The 19,976-nt window shown below is 37.4% G+C and overlaps 1 protein-coding gene across 9 annotated transcripts in view; it reads left to right on the top strand.

Moving 5' to 3' along the window:
* Window positions 1-19,976, top strand: part of col15a1b (collagen, type XV, alpha 1b) — a 53,902-nt gene that overhangs the window by 22,951 nt on the left and 10,975 nt on the right. For 6 of the 9 annotated variants that reach the window (XR_015867478.1, XM_088429949.1, XM_088429947.1 and 3 more), the window contains 25 exons: window positions 1,269-1,456; window positions 2,472-2,681; window positions 3,435-3,587; window positions 5,546-5,620; window positions 5,940-6,035; window positions 7,355-7,454; window positions 7,575-7,615; window positions 7,747-7,914; window positions 8,005-8,031; window positions 9,540-9,602; window positions 10,454-10,531; window positions 10,749-10,817; window positions 10,894-11,046; window positions 11,961-12,116; window positions 14,044-14,097; window positions 14,229-14,264; window positions 14,373-14,510; window positions 14,601-14,660; window positions 14,743-14,778; window positions 14,874-14,915; window positions 15,053-15,115; window positions 16,314-16,349; window positions 16,457-16,540; window positions 17,478-17,543; window positions 19,081-19,116. Coding sequence is in view for 8 of the 9 variants with exons in the window: in XM_088429947.1 (XP_088286073.1) it covers window positions 1,269-1,456; window positions 2,472-2,681; window positions 3,435-3,587; window positions 5,546-5,620; window positions 5,940-6,035; window positions 7,355-7,454; window positions 7,575-7,615; window positions 7,747-7,914; window positions 8,005-8,031; window positions 9,540-9,602; window positions 10,454-10,531; window positions 10,749-10,817; window positions 10,894-11,046; window positions 11,961-12,116; window positions 14,044-14,097; window positions 14,229-14,264; window positions 14,373-14,510; window positions 14,601-14,660; window positions 14,743-14,778; window positions 14,874-14,915; window positions 15,053-15,115; window positions 16,314-16,349; window positions 16,457-16,540; window positions 17,478-17,543; window positions 19,081-19,116 (2,228 nt within the window). In the remaining variant the exon portion in view is untranslated. The remainder of the gene's footprint in view (window positions 1-1,268; window positions 1,457-2,471; window positions 2,682-3,434; window positions 3,588-5,545; window positions 5,621-5,939; window positions 6,036-7,354; window positions 7,455-7,574; window positions 7,616-7,746; window positions 7,915-8,004; window positions 8,032-9,539; window positions 9,603-10,453; window positions 10,532-10,748; window positions 10,818-10,893; window positions 11,047-11,960; window positions 12,117-14,043; window positions 14,098-14,228; window positions 14,265-14,372; window positions 14,511-14,600; window positions 14,661-14,742; window positions 14,779-14,873; window positions 14,916-15,052; window positions 15,116-16,313; window positions 16,350-16,456; window positions 16,541-17,477; window positions 17,544-19,080; window positions 19,117-19,976) is intronic. The other 3 variants (XM_088429943.1, XM_088429945.1, XM_088429946.1) reach the window with 3 other exon arrangements.

Here is a 19,976-nt window from a genome sequence, read left to right on the forward strand (position 1 = left end):
TTGTTTTGGAGGATTATGAGGTAGAGCAATGAAGCATAAACAGTGTCAGGATCAAATCAGGTCAAAGAAAGATCTAAAAGATTGACAATCACTTCTTTTCATTTCACTAATCTGGTCAATGAACCTCAGTAACACCTGTAGCAGACCAGGAGATTCGAATGTTAATTGACATCCTTGTTACGCTTCCGCGGGTTGTCATCTACAGATACATCAAATTTGTTTGAAATGGAGGCCTTCCGTGATGATTTGCTTATCATCTTACTTTGGATGTTCTTTACCCAAGTGATGACAGTTGTGAGATCAGAGCATGGAACGTTGCCCTTCGCCGTTTCTCTCCCCAACTCCGGACATCCATGCCGGCTTGTTCCAAGCCCACATCCAAGGGCTGAAGGAGACATTTCAAGCCGTCTCTCCCTTTTTATAATGCGTCAAAGTCCGCCGGAAAAATGATCCACGCAGCCTCGTTGTTGACATCAAAGAGGCAATAAGGCGCCGCTTGACAAAGGTGCATTTGTTGGCGTTCTGTGCAAACGCTCTAAAACAGATGCATACTATATTGACTTAGAGGTATATATAATCATTTGAAGCCTTGTAAATGAGATGATAAGACTTATTTCACATTCGAATTAATGTTATTCAAACACAGCTATGTGGAATAATTGGTCTGTTTTGAGTTATGCGGTTACAATTCAACTCCTCTAACATTGTGGGTTAAAAATGAGGGAAAAAAACTCTACTTGTACTCGGAGAAATATGATATATATGTCGATATATGTGTATTGTCTGTAGATGTTTTTTTAAAATGTGAAATCTACCGAATTGTACTTGGAGAAATATGGTGGTTGGTTACCCCTGAAAAAAATCTGTTTGCAATAGAATTTAGAGCTAAACATGCCAAATGCCTGTGTGTTGCAAAGCCTTCACCATGGACTTTTAAGCAAAAACAAATTAACAAAAACAAACAAAAAACATCGAACAGGAATTTGGCATTGTTCTGCGTGCCAAAAGTGGAAGTTACATCACCAATGAAGATAACAGAGATAAATGAATGAATTTTACCCATCAATGATGTTTCAGGACATTGTATCCTCCTCATATGAAACAGATTTTATTATTTAAAACAAGTATATAATAATTTTTCATTCACATTCTACTTTTACAAGAAGGTGCCCAAGCTAAACTTAACTGACTGGTTAAAGTCAGCCATTGTATGTTTGGACTTGTTGATAAGTAAACACCTGTTTGAGTTTTGAATTTTGTCTTGTCAGATCGAAGCTCTGCAAATCATCTGGACTTGACAGAGTTAATCGGCGTACCGCTCCCTCCTTCTGTTTCCTTTGCGCCTGGCTTTGAGGGCTTTCCGGCATACAACTTTGGGCCTGAAGCCAACATAGGCAGGCTGACCAAGACCTTTGTGCCAGGCTCATTCTACATCGACTTTGCCATAATTGTCACGGTAAAACTAAATATTTTGAACACAAAAATATGAAGGAAGCCTAATAAAATTGCGCTGAATTGGGATTTTATGTTTCATTCCTATTTTCTCCTTTACTTTTTTTTTTTAATGTTCTGTTAATTTGCATCTTTACTGTTTTCCGTTTCAGTTTTGATTAATTGTGTTTAGTTTATTACTCTGCTTAGCAACCTTTTTGATCAATTTAAGAGTTAACCCTTGTGCACACATTTTGCTAACTATACACATTGCATTTTTTTCCTGATTTTGGAAATGCTTTAAAGGCATAGTAATTAAAGTTATTCATGAATATTTGTTTTCCTTCAACCACTCAAATTTTTCAGTGACATCAGTTCTATCCATACATATGTAGGTTCAATTTATTTACACCCACACAAAATTGAAAAACGCTACGGTTTGTCTTTGTAGTCTGTGATGTGATGATGAAACTTAAAGATATAGTCATTAACTGGCCTCTACCACCACCTACTGTCTTGAGGTGAAACAACAAGTCAACAAAGAATTTTCTGTTTGCTGACATAGTTTGACCGCCCCTCAATGGAATGTTGCAAAAATTGCAGGAAAGTCTGTCATAAACCCTATTAAAATGTGTCTCAAAAATTGTAATTATAACGGTTTTATGTGGTCCAAAATTTGGACAGTGATTATTTTTACACACAAAATGTCACACGTCCCGCTGCAATCACGTGGAAATGTCAGAATTGTTGCATTTTGAAATTATACGTTTCAATTGGAAAGTTCAGCTCCTTAGTGTTTTTTTCCCATTGATTCTTTGATGAAGTCATAAAAAAATCAAAGGAATTTCCATAATTTGTAACATAATGCCACAAGGGTTAATTAAACACAGAAATTATTCATCATTGCCAATCATACTGGTGGCGTGCAATATGGTCCTTTACACTTTACATTGATCTATGTGGTTTGTGTCATGAATTGTAAAGCAGACTTGGTTACTAGTAATCAGACTCAGTTACATTTTATGTTGCATTTACCATAGATTCGTCCAGCCAGCCAGAGAGGAGGCATGCTTTTCGCCATCACAGACGCCCGTCAAAAGGTGGTTGAGTTGGGATTAGGCCTCACTCCCGTTCACGCAGGTCTTCAGAGTATCTTATTGTACTACACTGACAGTGAGCAGCCATCTCATAGCCAAAAAGCTGCTGCCTTCAGTGTCCCAGACATGACAGACCAGTGGACGCGCTTCACTGTAAGTTGTCCAGTCAGTCATTATTTAAGAAATTATTCTCAATATTCCATTCTAATTTTACTTTGATGCCACGAGAACAACTGTATGCAAACTAATGGTGATAAATGCCTCAGACCTGGTACCGTACTTACTCAACAACAACAACAACAACAACAAAGTTTTTATCATTCTGATTATATTTATTTTATTCACGTAAACAAATGGTTTATTTGATGTGTTATTAAATCTATTTGAACCCTTGTGCACGCACTTTGCAACTTATACACGTTCCATTTGTTTCCCTAATTTTGTAAATTCTTTTAAAGGCGTAATAATGAGTTATTTATGAATTTTTGTTGCCCTTCAACCACTTAAATTGTTCAGAGTCATCCATTCTACCCATACAAATGTTGGTTTAATTGCTTTTTTACACTATAAGAGCAAGAAACTGCATTTGAAAAAAATGATAGGGTTTGTATCAAAACCATGTATATTTCTCTACTTGTGTCACATTAGAATATAGCATTTTTTTAACACAGGCACATTTGGGGAGTAATCGCAGTTATAGTGAAAGATTAACACACATTTTTTTCCCTAATTTTGTAAATGCTTTTAAAACAGAAGTTATATGCGGATACTATTTGATATGTATTATGCCTTGAGGTCGATTATCATTTAAAAATCATAAATGTAAACCCTTGATTTGTTTTGAAGAATTCCAAAGTGCTGAGCATGTTTTAGTAATCTGGTTCTGTGTCTTTTTTGACGAAATAGGTTGTGGTGGAGCACAATGAGGTACGTCTCTACATGGACTGTGGCGAAGCCGAGAGGATCTCCTTCCACCGAAGGCCAGAAAGACTAACTTTTTCACACAACTCTGGCATTTTTGTTGCCAATGCAGGGAGCACAGGCTTTGAGAAGTTTGTAGTAAGTGGAAAATCGACACGTGTACTAGAGATATTATTGACATTTTATGTATCTATGTATGTACTGTACGCGTGTACATTATGTACGTACTATATGTATGTACTGTATGTACGTATGCATGTACATATGCATGTATGAATGCATGTGCTGGTATTGAGAGCAGTTAGATAGCTCAGTGATTAGTACCACGAAGGAAAGGGGCTCAAAGTTGCCTCCCTAAACATGTCATGACTCACTAGGGTGACCTTAAACTGACTACTGACGAAGCCACAGTTATCCAAACTGCGGCCTGGCCAATAGTGGCCCGCCTTACACTTTTAATCGGCCCGCATTTGGTATGAAAGAATTGGCTCTCTGTATTTGTAGGGTTCTTTAAATATGCAAATATGAAAATGAACCATTTACAAGTTAATTAGTGACAACATTTCTCTTCAAAATACTGTGGTGACTAAGATTCTTCTCTGTGTTAAGGTATAAATTGTGAACATATCATGTTTCCCAGGTAGCTGCTTTAGAAATAGTAATCTTGTGACCACTTGCTCTTGTTTTGGTTCTGAAAATAGTAATGCCATTGATTTGTGGCTGATTTTCACTTTGGTCTCTGGCCACACCAACTTTTTTGTCAAATCCGACGCTAATTGCATCATGAAAACCTGTTTGGGTAACAGTTTTTTGAGGTCAAAAACTCATTTTCTATCATCAATGTGCACTTGCTTGATTTGATTTTGGTGTGCTTGATCAATTCAATTAAGAAAAAAGACATTAAAATGGCCATTGCATGCTTTGATTTTTCTTCATGTTGCCCTCTATGGAAAATGTTTGGATACTCTTGGACTAAGCCAAAAGTCAAGCAGCATCAATAGATTACATTGATGTTAAGGCATGGTGCAGAGAGAACACGTAGCATCAGAAAACAAGAATAGGTGAAATATAATAGTAAACTACATAAGAAAGACCCACCAAACTTTACAAAAGCAGAGAAACTAAATATGTGTTGAGCATGACACATAGAGGGTGGTTGGGTAAACAAGGGAAATACAGTAGCCTATTTAACATTAATATAACTACCGACACAAGCTACACAGAGGGTCATATTAACAGTCCAGCACAAGTCAGCAAACAACAAATAAAAACATAATCCCAGCATACTGAAAGCCATCCCATATTTGGAGATGGATAACAGTTGCACAGGACCAAAAATATGTCATGACAACCAAGGATCCTCCAGAATGCAAAGGTCGCTTTTGTAGATTCTAAACAGAGAGGAAGTACTGTAAGTAATAACGGATGAGAAATTCTGACATGTCACAAACACTAACTGTCATTTACTTACTCTTCTTGCTTACTGTAATTTAGTCCCACTCTGACATGGCTTATGGTTTGTATCATTCCCATTCAGAAAAAAAATGGTAATTTATGAATTGATTTGGAGTGTGCATCTTATCGTATCTTATCTTATCTTATCTTATCTTATCTTATCTTATCGCATCGCATCGCATCGCATCGCAGCTTATCTTAGCTTAGCTTAGCTTAGCTTAGTTTAGCTTAATTTAGCTTAGCTTTGCTTATCTTTCTGTTCTGTCACAATTTTTGTTCCTGGTTAGCTCCTTCAGTTTATTTAAACGACATTTGAACTCGCTGCTGCATGGCTCAGAAAGTGACAAGACTGCTTTCCATGAGGAAAGCTGATTCTTTTGCTAATCGATTTTTTTGCACACCCTTAGTTATTACATAATTTAATCAATAAAATAAATGTAGCCTCCCTTCATCTTCAGGTGGGGGGACGGGTCCGGTTTGTGACTGTGCACCAAACAACAGCTCAGAGTTTTTGGAGTCCTTTCGCTGCATGCAATATTAATATGAAGGGTGTATGAAAGGTTTTATACAGAATATTTTTAGTCTTTAGCTCAGTTTTGATCACATACCATTTGTTCAGTCTATGATTTATTTTTTTATAGGGATCCATTCAACAGCTGGTTATCAAAGATGACCCCAGGGCAGCCGAAGAACAGTGTGAGGATGACGATCCTGATGTGAGCAATACACTCAGTAAAAAACGTGTTTACAGGAGTTCTCTTAGGCCAGAAAACCACACTAAAGCGAAATATCATCTTGTATGTGTTTTTGAAAGTTACCGAGTTCGCTGCCAAATTATAGAATGTAAAACAATGTGTTAGAATATGCGTTTGTTCAAGTTTGTTCAGGTTTCTGTCAAAATATACTGTCCAAAAAATGATATCAGTAGGATATATGATTATGTACTGTTTTAGTTACTGGCATGAACTGACATTAATGGTTGTTTAAATTACTTTTCCACGTTTGTTTTTTCTTTACATGATGCAATGGTTGAAGGCTTCTGGTTATGCCAGCGGTGATGATGGTCTGAATGACAGAGAAAAAGAAGAAATGATAACGAAAACTAGGGGAAGCAAACATGGAGCAGCACAGGTATTTGAAAGAGTTTGTCTATTGCCATAGTTGTTATTATTTCGATGGGCAAAAATCACAAAGGCAACCCTTATTTAAAAAAAAAAAAAACATCAATTTAAAAAAATACATCAAAGGGAATACAATACAGAAAGTAATATTTAAAAAATGCATATTCAAAAGGCGAGAAATAAAACATTTTCTCACACCTTTTATATACACTTAATTAACTTTATAAATTTAAAAAAAGCAAAATGTTTTTATGTGATAATTAAGCTTGCAAGCTTAACATCATAACTTGCATTACAATATTACAGTGATACTGAAGCATGGTTGCATGTTTCCATAACCTTGACTGATGATTATTATATGTTTCTGTCACTGCTGTTGAATAACAACCTTTACTATGCACTGGTTTTATCAAAAACACCTAGGGTCCAAATAAATAAAGTATGTGCATGTTGATCATTGTTTTTCCTCCTACGTTTGGGAAGTCAAGCCAACCCTAAACATCCCATGAACCCCCCCTGTCCTTGAAGCCTAAAAGGGAACTCAGAATACTTCAAAAGCTTAAGTTCTGTCCTTTTGGACAGTTTATGGTCATACTGTTACCCTCAAAATAATATTCGGTCAAAGAAGGGACATTTAAAACTAGACTAAAACTGAGAACAAAAACAAGGCACTCTGGGGGTAAAGTTAAAATGCCTTTAATACATCATGGCATGTAAAAGAAAAATGGGCATAAAACCTCAAAACGTTTCAGCCTAACTGGCCTTCCCACAGGACACTTAAACGTGACACATAAACAAGCAACAATGTTGTCATATAAATTACGCATCACATCACATCTACCATCAATATAATAGCTTCTAACTCCTTTAGAAATTGAAAGTGAATTAGGAAGAGATGTCACTAAATTGGAAAGACAATAGATTGGTTTGAAAGAGGGCTATAACTTATAACTAACTATAGCTTGTGATATTTCAATTTTGTCAGGGCATTCCAATGTTATGGTGGGTATCCAAAATGGCTCCCAGGTCTGTAAACTGTTTTAATAGACGGTCACACATCCTTCAGCTACCATAGACTTGTTTTTAATCCATGTTTGTTGTAATCAATTAATGTAATTTGTCTACTTTGTTACGCTTAGTATTTATTTTGCAATGTCAAGATACCTGGAAAATCTAGTGTATTTTTCTTTATCATTTTTCTGTACACAATGTTCATATTGAGGAAATCATCAGCTGACTTATTCTTATATTTGTTTGCATACAATTATTCAAATCTGCTTAGAATTATGATTTTTTTTTTTTAAACCGTTGTTTGATGATCTCTTGTAGGAAAACTCTGTTCCAATTAGCGCACCACCCACAACAGCTCCAATGTTGGAGTCAGGTCACCAGATCTCAGTGGAGGCCAACGAAGAAAGCTTATTAAGAGGTTAAATTAATGTGACATCTTGTTGGAGCTTCTCTGTATTATTTTCTTGTGTCAAAACTCTTAATGTAATTATGTTGTTATTATTCTTGGCGGTCATAATTTTGTAAATGATCATTTTAGGTCCTCAGCAGACAGATGAGCCAGGGGAAGCATCTGAAGATGTCAGTTCAGATTAGTATTGTTTTATGATATTCAAATAGTTCATTTTTCATTTTATTTATATTGTTCTCTAAGATCTATTGTTCTTTTAACATGACAACAGCATTTATAATCTGTTAAATTTAACATTTAGGTTCTTGTCAAGCACACTTTAAAAGGAGAACCAGGAGATCCTGGACCACCCGGCTCACCTGGCCCCCCTGGGCCTACTCCAAAGCAAACTGAGCAAGGGTTTAGAGGTCCACAAGGGCCACCAGGAATTCCTGGAAACCCAGGAAAGCCAGGGAGAGACGGACAGCAGGTTAGTGCTTTACATTTTGCGTTAAAATTTACAATTTTACAGTGTATATTTATTTACTTACTTAACACACTTCTACCAAATGTTTTACAGGGAAGGAAGGGGGACAGTGGAGATACAGTAAGATCTTATTTAGCCAATTTTTTGGATTATAAATTGCTCCTGGTTTTGTATCTCACCAGGCCAAAAAAAAAAAAAAAAATGCATCATGAAGAAGAAAGAAACATATCCTACAACAAATTATAAATCACATTTTTGGAGGAAATTTATTTTACAAAAACTCACAATAGTACGGAGCCCCTCCAGTGCCAGGGTAAAAAAAAAAAAAGAAATTTGCACTAATCCGTACGCACGGTTTAGTAAACCGTACTCATGGAGGGAAACTCAGAACCTGTACTTCTGGGGGAGTGGCGCAGCTGAAAGCCGTTTATTCCCCACACTACAAACGCCCCCTCTCATTGCCCAGCTCATACGTTGTCACCCCAGCATTTCATTTTTTTTTTTCTCAATTCAGCGCCTACAGTAAACCATACACACGATTTATTAAACTGAGGGTACGGATTACTAAATTGTGGGTATGGATTACTTAACTGTGGGTACAGATTACTAAATTGAGGGTACGAATTACTAAACCATGGGTACAGATTACTAAATTGAGGGTACGTATTACTAAATCGTGGGTATGGATTACTAAACCGTGCGTACCGATTAGTGCAAATATTTATTTTTTTTACCGTAGAATCAGAGGGGCTCCATATAATAACATTTAAAGCTCAGACTCACCACTACAGTAAACGAGGCCTGGTTAATTTTGAAGAAATTTTAAAGAAAAGTTTTTCCTTACAGTGCCTCATCCTTATCAGAATCCCACGTCGGGTTGTTGTCAGATCTGAATTTTCTGACGTGAACTCATTCGCTGCCATCAATAAGTTTAGTGTACGAAGGTGTGAGTCTGAGCTCGAAATTTCAGAGATGGGCTTTACGCCCGTTTTACAGACATACTACCAAATGACAGGAAACCTTTTTTAAGACGGACTAAGCATGACAAGAGCAGCTGGTTTCATTCACCATTGTATTCGTCGTCTGTCAACCGACAACTCCATCATTTCGCTGGCTTATGAAGAAACTATATTTTGCTTATGAATATTGGAGAATAATGCAGTCAGACTAAGATCATGATGCGAAATGCATACGTGTACACAATCTTGCTCAACACATTCATTGTACAGGTGGGGCAAGCCTAAAGTAAAGCGCAAATATGTAAGATAAACCTTTTTCGAATTATATGTTGATATTTACTAATTAAGGCAACTAGGAGAAGTTTTGTACTGAAAATATCCTTTAAACTACTCTTTCTAGACCTCCAAACTTTAAAACGGGTTCATTTGACCCTGAACATAACAGGAGAGTTAGATAAATGGACTTTTAAAATTGTGATATATTGCCAATCCGTTTATTGGCCCATACCTGCATACAAGAGACACCTGAGTTACAGTTGCATGACCAGACAAAGTAAAGTAATTGTGATTTATAGTTGAAAAGATACAGTATGGTGGTTCGTGGTTTTTCGTCATCATTTAAATGCTTTTGTTTTATAATCAATAATGGAAATGTGGCTGGACTTCTAGGGTCAGCGAGGACCTCAAGGATTTCCAGGATTGGATGGAGACGCTGGAGTCAAAGGTGATAAGGTATAGCCAATTGATCTTTGATATTTTTAAATGATGCACTTTGGTTTACTCCAACAACATCCACTCTGTTCTTAAACAACTTTTTTTAAGGTATGAATCACACCGCCTTTAAGCAGCACTAGAGCAAGCAACCAGTTTTTTATTTTTATTAAAATTGGGCAGTATTCATATTTTGTCACAATTTCACCGGCTCGTTATTATAGCAGGCCGTACGGTAATACACTCTGTACTTGCCAACTTTGTGTTACAAAAATTCTGGATTGGGTTGGGTGGCAGGTTAGCTGTAAAAACCATATGGCCAAACTACACTTAACTCAATGGATTTTTTTACTAGATTTGAACTTGGAGCAATGAAAGAAGTTGTTTCAATCTCCTCCATAATCCTGCTGAGATGAAACCATGACCATGAAACCATGACTCAGAAATGCAGCACAGACAAACAAACCCACTGTAATGGTGGTTCTCTTATACCTGTGAATGACAAGTAGTGAATTGAACCAAGGCGGTTTGTTCATTATACAAGATACATTTCTCCAGGAGTTGGTGGTCATTGACTATGAAGTGATTCCAGTTTATAGTCAAAAGATGTGGAAACACTGCTGACAAACATGCAAGCCAGTTGGCTTATACTTCTGGCGGTAAAAGAGCCTTATGTGATTGGCAGAATGTCTATCCTGACATCTTAAAACATGTTTTTGTTTTTTTGTTTTGTTTTTTTAAGCAATCCTGTCAGGTGATGGTCTGATGGACAGTCCGCCCATGTTCAAATTACTCAAGGACTTGTTTCAGCCCCAAAGTTCATGGTCGTTGCTCACTTTTTTTCTTCTTCTCCTTGACATTCCAACTTCCAGGGAGACCCTGGAGTTGGTTTACCAGGCCCACCAGGCCTACCCGGGCCTGCTGGACCTCCTAGATCACGCAGTGTATCTGTAAGTAATGCTAACCTAGTGGTTTTGTTCTCAAATATTGTTTTTTTATGAGTTATGTCAAAGTTGCGTGATGCTTAATAAACCTGAGTGCTGACAAAAGAACATCAGTTGCATTTTGTGCGTTTGTATATGTTTACTGTATGTGTGTCTTGTCTTGTATAAATCTGTGTGTATGTGTATTCTGTATTGTCCTGTATTATTCTGTATTGTTATGTAGTATGGAGAAGACGCGCTGGGGTCTGGGTTTGGAGACCTGGACAGTGATACTGAGCTCATTAGGGTAAAGGTAGATCCATGATATACAGTAGACATACAGTAGTTGCTCAGCAACGCACTTGAGTAAATGTTATGTTGTTCTCCAGGGTCCTCCTGGCCCACCTGGGCCTCCAGGACCACCAGGTCCCCCTGGAACCTACCCATCATCAGCTGACATTGCTGAAGGCCTCTCTCACTCGTATGCTGGGCCACGTGGTGCCCCTGGTAAAAATGGACTTGATGGCCAGCCAGGCATACCAGTAAGTCACCTAAAAAATATTTGCCTTTTTTGAGTAGCAATTACTTACCCTGAGAGTGCAAATTGTATAATTTACTGCCAGCCCAGTTAGAATATAACTTTCATGCCTATAGTCGTCAATTGTCAATGGCAGTGTTCAAGAGTTGTTATAGATGTGTTCAAAAGCTATGGTAAACACTTTAAATGGATAATAAAATAAAAACAACTGCCACCATGATAACAGACAAGTACAAAATCATTCCCTTGCTGCAGTCTGTCATTCAACAGTTTAAGGGAGTACCCTAGTAGCAGGTAATTCTCTTGTGGCTCTTCAACGCCACTTCCAGTAGTAGCTGCTAATGATTTTGCCCAAGATTGGGCCCTCTTATATTGCTTAATTATTTGATTTAGTTTAATTAAAATTGTAATTAAAGCTATGTTAATTACAGTACCACGATTTGATTGGTGCCAGCAAATACAATGTATTGTTGCTTTAGGAAATTTGGTGTTCAATGCAAGCCTTACTCAACCTCTAACCGTTCCTTTTTAAAACAATAACTAAATTAATTGAATTGTGCAGTACATTGCTATGTATTAAAAGTCAACAGTGGTGTGTAATAACCAGTCACATTGCTTCAGACGACGGAGCTTGCAATTTAAGACAACCACAATTATCAACATTTAAACTGCATGAAAAAACATCAGCATATTGGGGAGAATAAATTATCCAAAATTTTTGTTGATTTTTTTTTTTTAGTCAATACATTTTCACTGTTGTTAAATGTGATGTTGTAACAATTTTCTTTAGTGTGTTTGTTATGTACAGTCAAATTGCTACTGTTGCTTTCTTTCTTCATCTTTTCCTCACCAATATGGCCATCCGTCTTCAATGTCATTGTCTGCGAACATTTGTTCCTCCTTTCCACTCTGTTGCAGATGTTTAAGGATTGGTTTAGTGGTTCTGGGTCTGGTGGTTCAGGTTTGAGCACAGAGTTGTACTCGGACCTCGGCTCTGGTTTCAGTTCTGATTCTGAATCCAGTTTTGCTTCTGGTTCTGGGCTAGACTTCGGCTCTGCTTGGGTATCGGGCAAGGTATATTTTACGTGGTCTGCTTGGTAAACCAGCAAACCATAACATGGTGTTACAGTCAAAAGCCAGTGTACGGAGTCATCGTCATTTATTTTTTTAAAGTGCACTAATTTGAGACAGTAAAATTGGTCATTGCTTATAATTTTTGTCAAGTGGAATAAAGAGGCCCTTGCCTCTACATTCTGGCTCCTGACTGTATACTCACCCACAATGGTATAATAACTTCTGGCTGGCAGCTGAGTTTTTTTTTTCTTTTTCTTTTGGCTGAAATGGTTTTCATCCATGCAGATATGTGTAAACCAACATCACTTCTCTACCACGTGATGATCTGACTGGTTTGACATTATCTGCTAAATGACTTCAATTGAATGGAATTTATCACAAACATGCATGCCATTACGGTTGGAGAATGAGTTTTGCTTCTCTCATTTAACACTTGCAGATTTTTTTTATTTTTTATTTATGCTCTCAGTGTACACATTGTTCTAAGGCATTCTGAAAAGAAACAATACTATATTTTACAGTAATCCCTTGTTTTTCGCAATTAATGGGGACCAGGACAACCTCGCGATAAATGAAAAACTGTCAAGTGGCGTCACATGTGGCGTCACATGTGAAAAGAATTTATACTTTATATAGTTATTATAGTTATTATTATTATATTATTATATTATTTTATTATTTTTATTATTATTATAGTTATTATTATTTATATAGTATAGACAATCAAGACAAATACTATTGCAGTACACATATTTACTTCAATCTTAAATTATTAAACCTTATACAGTAACTGTACTGTTATCCATTCCCATCCCTTCGGCTGTAGTTTCACAGAGAGCCGCGGTTACATTAGCGGTGCCCGGAAGTCTAACTGTTATGAAACCTGTAGCTGACCAAACATGATAACAACCAGAGTTTACACTTGATATTTCAATTTACTATGAAAGAAATCTAAATCCAATGAGGGCAGGACAACAACTGGGCAGGAGTAGATTACAACTCCTGCCCTCATTGGTCAATCTGGGAGCCAATCTCATGTCTTGCAGGAGGCCCAACTCCTTCATGAAACTCACACACGCTGTTAGGCGTGTTAGATGCGAAGAGTGAGAAGAGAGAAGCAAGTGCATTTATAGTTAACCAGTCTGTCTGGCATGCAGGAAACATTCACAGCACATCGCTCCACAATACAGATTTTTTATTAAATAAAAAATAAAATAAAATAAAACAGCAATGCACCGAGGGCGCGATAGGGTAGGCACTAAGTAGCGAGGGATCACTGTAATTCTTGCTGATATCAGGAATACAAAGAATCCTTAAGGATGACTTGTCAGCTTACCATTAAGGATGAGAATAAAACAATGATGCACTGCTTCAATTGCCAAGAAAGTAAGCAGAGGATAGATTTGCTCTGGATATTACCTTTTAGATGCTTTGATCCTGCAAATAAAATTAGCATAAAATCTATACTGAGCAAAAATAGAATGGCAACACCATTGATTTTGCTCTTATTTTTAACTCATAGATGTAATACTTATTCAGTGTCTACAAAATAACTATTCATCTCAAATGTTGCTCCCAATTTTGACAGATTTGGAAACACACGAAAAAAATATGCTTTTTTTGTACGTACAATTACTGTAATGAAAAAAATCTGAGCAAAAAATGTGTTGAATTTATTTTTTCTTGAGTGTAATAACTAAAATTGTCTATTATCCAATGCTGTGAAGTCTTAAAAATAAATAAATACATTTCTAGTGGGCAATTTTAGCAAGCATCATCTCATCACTGGGAAGTTGAGTATTCCTTCAAGCAAGCTTTCACATTTGGATTTGGCTGTCACTAAATGACCTAACGGCAAATCCTTCTTTTTCATTGTTTCATTTTTCATCGCAATGTTGTCCATGACAGCCTGTGTTTGTTTGAATAGGGTCTAGCAGGAAAAGATGGTGCTCCGGGCATCCCCGGAGCTGTGGGAGAGAAGGTAAAGTACGAGGGTGCTCTTCTGCCCAAATCAAAATGCTTATGCCCAGCCTTATTTTGGATGCTTTTGTAAATATAATACTCACTTTTTGGAACAATCTCTATTTTTGGCCTTTCCCATTAAACCTTTAGGGTGACAGAGGTTTACCTGGATCACCAGGACCAAAGGTAATTATGTTTATTGTATGCAATATCAAAGTAACTACAGTTAAAAAAAAATAAATAAATAAATGAGAGAGAAAGCAATGAATGTTCGCGCATCTTGCATGTGCCTAGGGTGAATGTGGCTCTGCAGGCAATGCCGGGTTAGTGGGACCTCCAGGACCCAGCGGTCCACCAGGGAAAAGAGGCCCGCCGGGTCCACCGGGGCCCCCTGGTCCACCCAGTCCTGCAGGAACCAAATTCTTTGTAGAGGTGGTGACCTCATTTCTTCTCAATTGTATCCACCCACTCCATGCCACTTCGATTTTGGTGCAATGCATAACATCTGACCTTGTTTTTTAGGATATGGAGGGATCTGGCAAGAGCGACGCGCTCCTTGGAACAAGAGTCCAAGGTCCACAGGTCAGTGTGTTTCAGTGGCTCAGTTTTCAAAGTTTGTGCTGAGATTAATTTTTTTTACAGCTTATGTGATTTTGTTTTTTAGGGTGCACGTGGTCTTCCTGGTTTGCAAGGTCCTAAGGTTGTATGATATACAATAATGTTTATATATGTGCACATACATGTAAATCTGAAGCATGTCATGCATTCTTTTGTTCATTGTAATGTCTTTTACAGGGTGAGGATGGAGCCCCAGGTCTACCAGGACCCTCCATCAAGGTAAAGCTCCTACATGTCACAACTGCACACACATTTCTATCATTGCGGGTTTTCGTGTATTTATTAGATATATACTTCTGATAGAGTTTAATTGTTAGCAGTTATTAAATCAATTTCTTCAACTGGCTTTTTTGTAGGGTGAAAAAGGAGACCAGGGATCAGAGGGTTTGCAGGGTCCTGCTGGACTACCAGGTCCAAGGGTATGTACTGTTTATTACATTGTACGGCGGGGGTAGGGAACTCTCGTCCCTGCTTGTATTCAATCCCTCTCTCATCACACCTGATTCAATCACTAGCAATGATAACTATCCTGATCATTTGAATCAGGGTTTGAAAAGAGGGGCTGCTGTGGCTCACGCGGTAGAGCAGACCTGTCGTTTCAAATCGAAATCAGGTGACGTTGTGTCCTTGGGCAAGACACCATACCTCCAGTGGTTGGTCGGGCGGCCATAGTCGCAACAATGGCAGCCACGTCTCTGTCAGCTTGCCCCAGAGCAGCTGTGGCTACAAAATATAGTCTACCACCACCAGCTTGTGAGTGCATTGGCACTTTTCTTTAATTCTTTCTCTTGAAAAAGGCCCCTTTCCAGCTGAAGAAAAACAGTCCCAAAGTACGGTGCCCCACCACCATGCTTCTCTGTAATTATGGTTTTACCTCGGGGATTAGCAGTGCTGCATTTGCGCCAAACATCTTTTATGGCCAAAATGTTCAACCTTGGCCTCATTGGACCCTATCTTTTTATTTCCAGATGTATTTGGGAGATTTAAAGTGTGTTTTTATTTCTTTGTAAGATAAGGTCCAGCCAACCTCCCCCATAGTCCATGAACAAGATGGGAGGTTGTTGTCACATGTACTGAACAGCCGGTACTTGCCAGAAATGTCTGCAGCTGTTGGCCTCCTGGTATCCTTCTTTGGCCAGTCCTTATACTTGTCATGAATTGATATCTAGTTATTAGTAATTTAACTCTTGTTCCATCTTTTCACAACTTGGTCATGGCTGTGTTCAATGGATCATTTAATGCCATTATTTTTTGTATCCTTCTATGTACATCCTATAATACCTTTAAAAGCAAGCTTGCTTTTACTGCAAGATTAGAAAAGAGCATCTTAATTTGGGGTATTCAAATGGCACTTTAAATGATGCCAAGCATGTTCTGAATCTAATTAAACATGAACTTGATTGTGATTGGTTAAATCTGAAAACATATGCATATTTCTCAAAGTTTTTCAAAGCGAATAATACTGTTAGTAACAAAGCTCAGTTGGCTTCATCACTTGTTTGACGTTGGTCAAATCAGATCAGTTCAAGCTATGAACTCACCTAACTTTTCAACCAATTTGATAGTTTTTCCTTGTACAAACATTAGGCTTATTAACTTTGTATTCCTTATGCACAGGGTATCAAAGGCGAAAAGGGTAGGCCCGGGCAAAAGGTATGCTTAATTACTTCAAAGTTTTATTTCCAGACTACACTCTTCTCTGTGTTTTTCTGACTCAAGTATGTGCACATATACAAACATCGCTGTCTATGTCCTGCAAGGGTGATCGTGGTGCGGATGGGCTCGACATCATAGGACCACCCGGCCCTCCTGGACCTCCCGGACCGGTCATTAATCTGACAGATGTATGCACACCATTTCTCAATTCAATTTCTTTTTTGAAAACAGACCGATCTTTTCCACACATCTGTGTTTGACTAACATTAATTCAAATGTGAAATGGGCACATTTACAAGGCTTAAAATGATTACATATACCTCTAATTCAATATAGTATGCATCCCTTTTTGAACGTTTGCATAGAACATCCCAAATTGCACTTTTGTCAAGCTCTGCCTAATTGTTGTCAACAATGTAGCTCATTTTTTTTAACATACTTTGATGCATTTTGAAAAGTAAAATACAGCTTGACTTGTCTCCTTCAACCCGTGGACGTTTGCCTGAAGGTGGGAGGAGGAACAGCAAAGGGCAACCTTGCATGTTGTGATCTCACAACAGTCATCGTTGGGTAAAGAAAGTTTGAGATAGTATCCCAAGTAAGACCTATAAGCGAGGTCAACTTGTACTTGGAGAAATATAATACGCATTTATTGATTCTACAGCAAGATACAATACAAACTATCCACCTATCAGGAGGGCATAAACAAACAAACAAATGGTTCTTTGTTGGTTCAGTCAAATTAAAATCTTCAATTAACCAGAAATACTCTACATATTGTGAGAAATATACTGTAGTTATTGGTATATTGAACACCTACTATAAGCACAGTTTTCCCCAAGACGTATGTGTACACCGGTCATTTGAAATATGCATATTTGAGTAACTCCTGTACAGTAGCAGAAGCAAACAAAATGAAAGAAAAGAAAATATTTCAAGCTTCTAATTCTGAGTCCAGTTTTGTTATTGTTGAATGGGATGAGTCCTACATTCTTTTTTTCTAAATTGAAAGTAAAGTTGTTGTTTTTCGAACATGCTTACATATTTTCTCATGTAGATAGGTTGCTGAATCCAATCAAAATAATTTAAATGCAAACATATTCCTGTGTTCTATTTTATCTCCAGTTGCTCCTCAATGTAACAGAGGGTATATTCAACTTCACAGAGATCAGAGGACCACCAGGGCCGATGGTAAGTTTCAAAATACTCAGTTTCAAATACTCAAATAATATACTACTCTTAGGGCCACACATGTGAGTGTTATCTAAAATAGTGCTTGGTAACATTTATTAATGATGTACCTAGGGCTGCACGATCATGGCCAAAATAATAATCACGATTATTTTGGTCAATTTTGAAATCACGAATATTAATCATGATTATTCACCATGTTGGGCCAAACGTGTATTTATTGCCCTTCTTTTAAATAAGCAGTATGTAAACAGACTTCAAAGCTTGATATTTACAAATAATAATAATAAAATAAAATAAATAAATAAAGAAAGAATAATTTAAAGAAATTCACAAGACATGGAGAAAACCAATGAAAAAATTCAAGCCTACTTAGAACCAAGTTTATTATTTACTTTTATACAAATTTTTATCAATTAGCAGTCAAAATGTCATTTTCGGTTATTTCAAACCGATTTTTTTTCCAATTTTGGGTCTCAATTGACAGCTAGCGCTGTATATATTTGGAATGAAGGTGAGAAATTCAACTGCATTTCACACTGGTAAATAATATATTAGGACGATTAAAGCAGAGGCTTTTGTCATGAAAACGTTGGAAACATTGCCCCTGGAGGAAGAATGACAAAGTGCTTGATTTGACATGTATATTTTTAGATGTTAACATAGCCAGATCAGCTTAATCAATCGTGGCAGCCAGTATTGTGATCACGATTAAAATTCGATTATTGTGCAGCCCTAGATGTACTCCTGTGAATATTTTTTTTTCAGCCAAGTACTCTCAAACCCACACAAAGCACTCTTGAAGATAAAAAACAAACAAACAAAAAACACTTCAAACAGATGTGAGGCGTGCCAGCCATGTCTGATTTATTCAACTTTGAAAATACATATGTAGTGGTGTCTTTATTCAGCAACCTCAGATGATAGATCGTGTAACAATATAATCTGTTTTATCTGAGGCTTCTTTAGTTTTATTTGTATCGGTGCTCCCCCATACAAAATTCAACAAAATAAAAGCAAGCCATCGCGCAAAACACTCAACACAGTCAACAATAAGTTGCTTCATGTTAATTTGATCTTAATTCAAAAAGAAATGTATACTCTTCCTGTCACAACATTAAAATACCACAAATTGGTTTTGCTGATCCCTGCAGAAACCCTGTTCAAATCTCACCTACCCCTCCAAGTCCCTTCGCATAGCCGCATTTGAGAACCAAAGAGTGATTGTTTTTCACCATGCAATGTTAATAGTTGAATAAACTAGTAAAAGTGATGATTTTGGAGTTACAGGGATTCTGCCTGACGCCTACAATGTTTTATTCAATGTGCAGGTGTGTGAGGTGTTGAAGCAACTCCACATACATTAAATTAGCTACTGTATATAAACGTTTGAAATGCTTGCTTTTGGCTAATCATGACAGCTATGTGTGAGCCTGCATGTGATAAACAAAAATGATACAATTTTCCTGCATACGTTTTAATGTGTGTTCTTACTGAGGTGTGTGCTTGTTTATGAGTGTTATATTGCTTGTTGCAGGGACCTGAGGGCTTGCCTGGCAAAGCTGGATTCCCTGTAAGAACTTTTACAAAGACACGTCTGCTTAATTTTGAGAGAGAAATGCGCACAAAAGATTTGTAGATATTTAATATCTTTGGGTTTGTCATATGTCGAGGGTTGCACATAATCTTTTTTATGTGGGTTACTCACATGCGTACCAGGATGTAGTGTTTGGTATACACCCTTCATTTCATTTCAAAAGTCTTCCTCAATGTCATTCTCACTGTCGCTTCCGCATTAAGCGTACTGTCTGTGTGCACACTGCGACATTGTGTTATTCAGGCCTGCGTACTTGAAAACTTTCATTAGTCCATCAGTTATGCTTTGAACGGTTCAATCAGGCCCCAGTTTAATTAGTCCAAGGAATTCAGAGGTAAAATCTTTGTCACTGTCGAGCAGTGCTTCTCAAATAGTGGGGCGGGCCCTCGTGGGGGGGGCGTGAGGTGATTCCAGGGGGGGAGCGGATGATCCCAAGAAAAAGGCTTTGTTTTTGTCACGTGGAATGTAATTGCAATAAAGTAATGATTTTCATCATTTTCTTTAGTTTCAGGCACTTTGGTGCACTTGCTTCTTTTTTTTTCCATTTTAGACGAAGCTATAACCCGTATAAACACGATAAAAACAATTTCCAGTTGTTGAAAGTTGATTTACATTGCGTTTTTCTGTGGTTAATGGTAAAAAAGATACATGTGTAGGTATACTTAAACAATTTTCATCAGTAATAATCTTATTTACATTCAGTGCATCGATATATATACAATATATACAATATATATACAATCTAGTTGAGAAACACTGCTGTAGAGTAACAAGGTAAACAATCTCATTAACACCCTAACGAGAATGATGCGCAGCCCCGACAGCCAGTCCAAGCA

Source organism: Hippichthys cyanospilos, chromosome 12 (genome assembly GCF_059441005.1).
Source record: "Hippichthys cyanospilos isolate Australia breed blue-spotted pipefish chromosome 12, RoL_Hcya_1.0, whole genome shotgun sequence".
Lineage (NCBI taxonomy): Eukaryota > Metazoa > Chordata > Actinopteri > Syngnathiformes > Syngnathidae > Hippichthys > Hippichthys cyanospilos.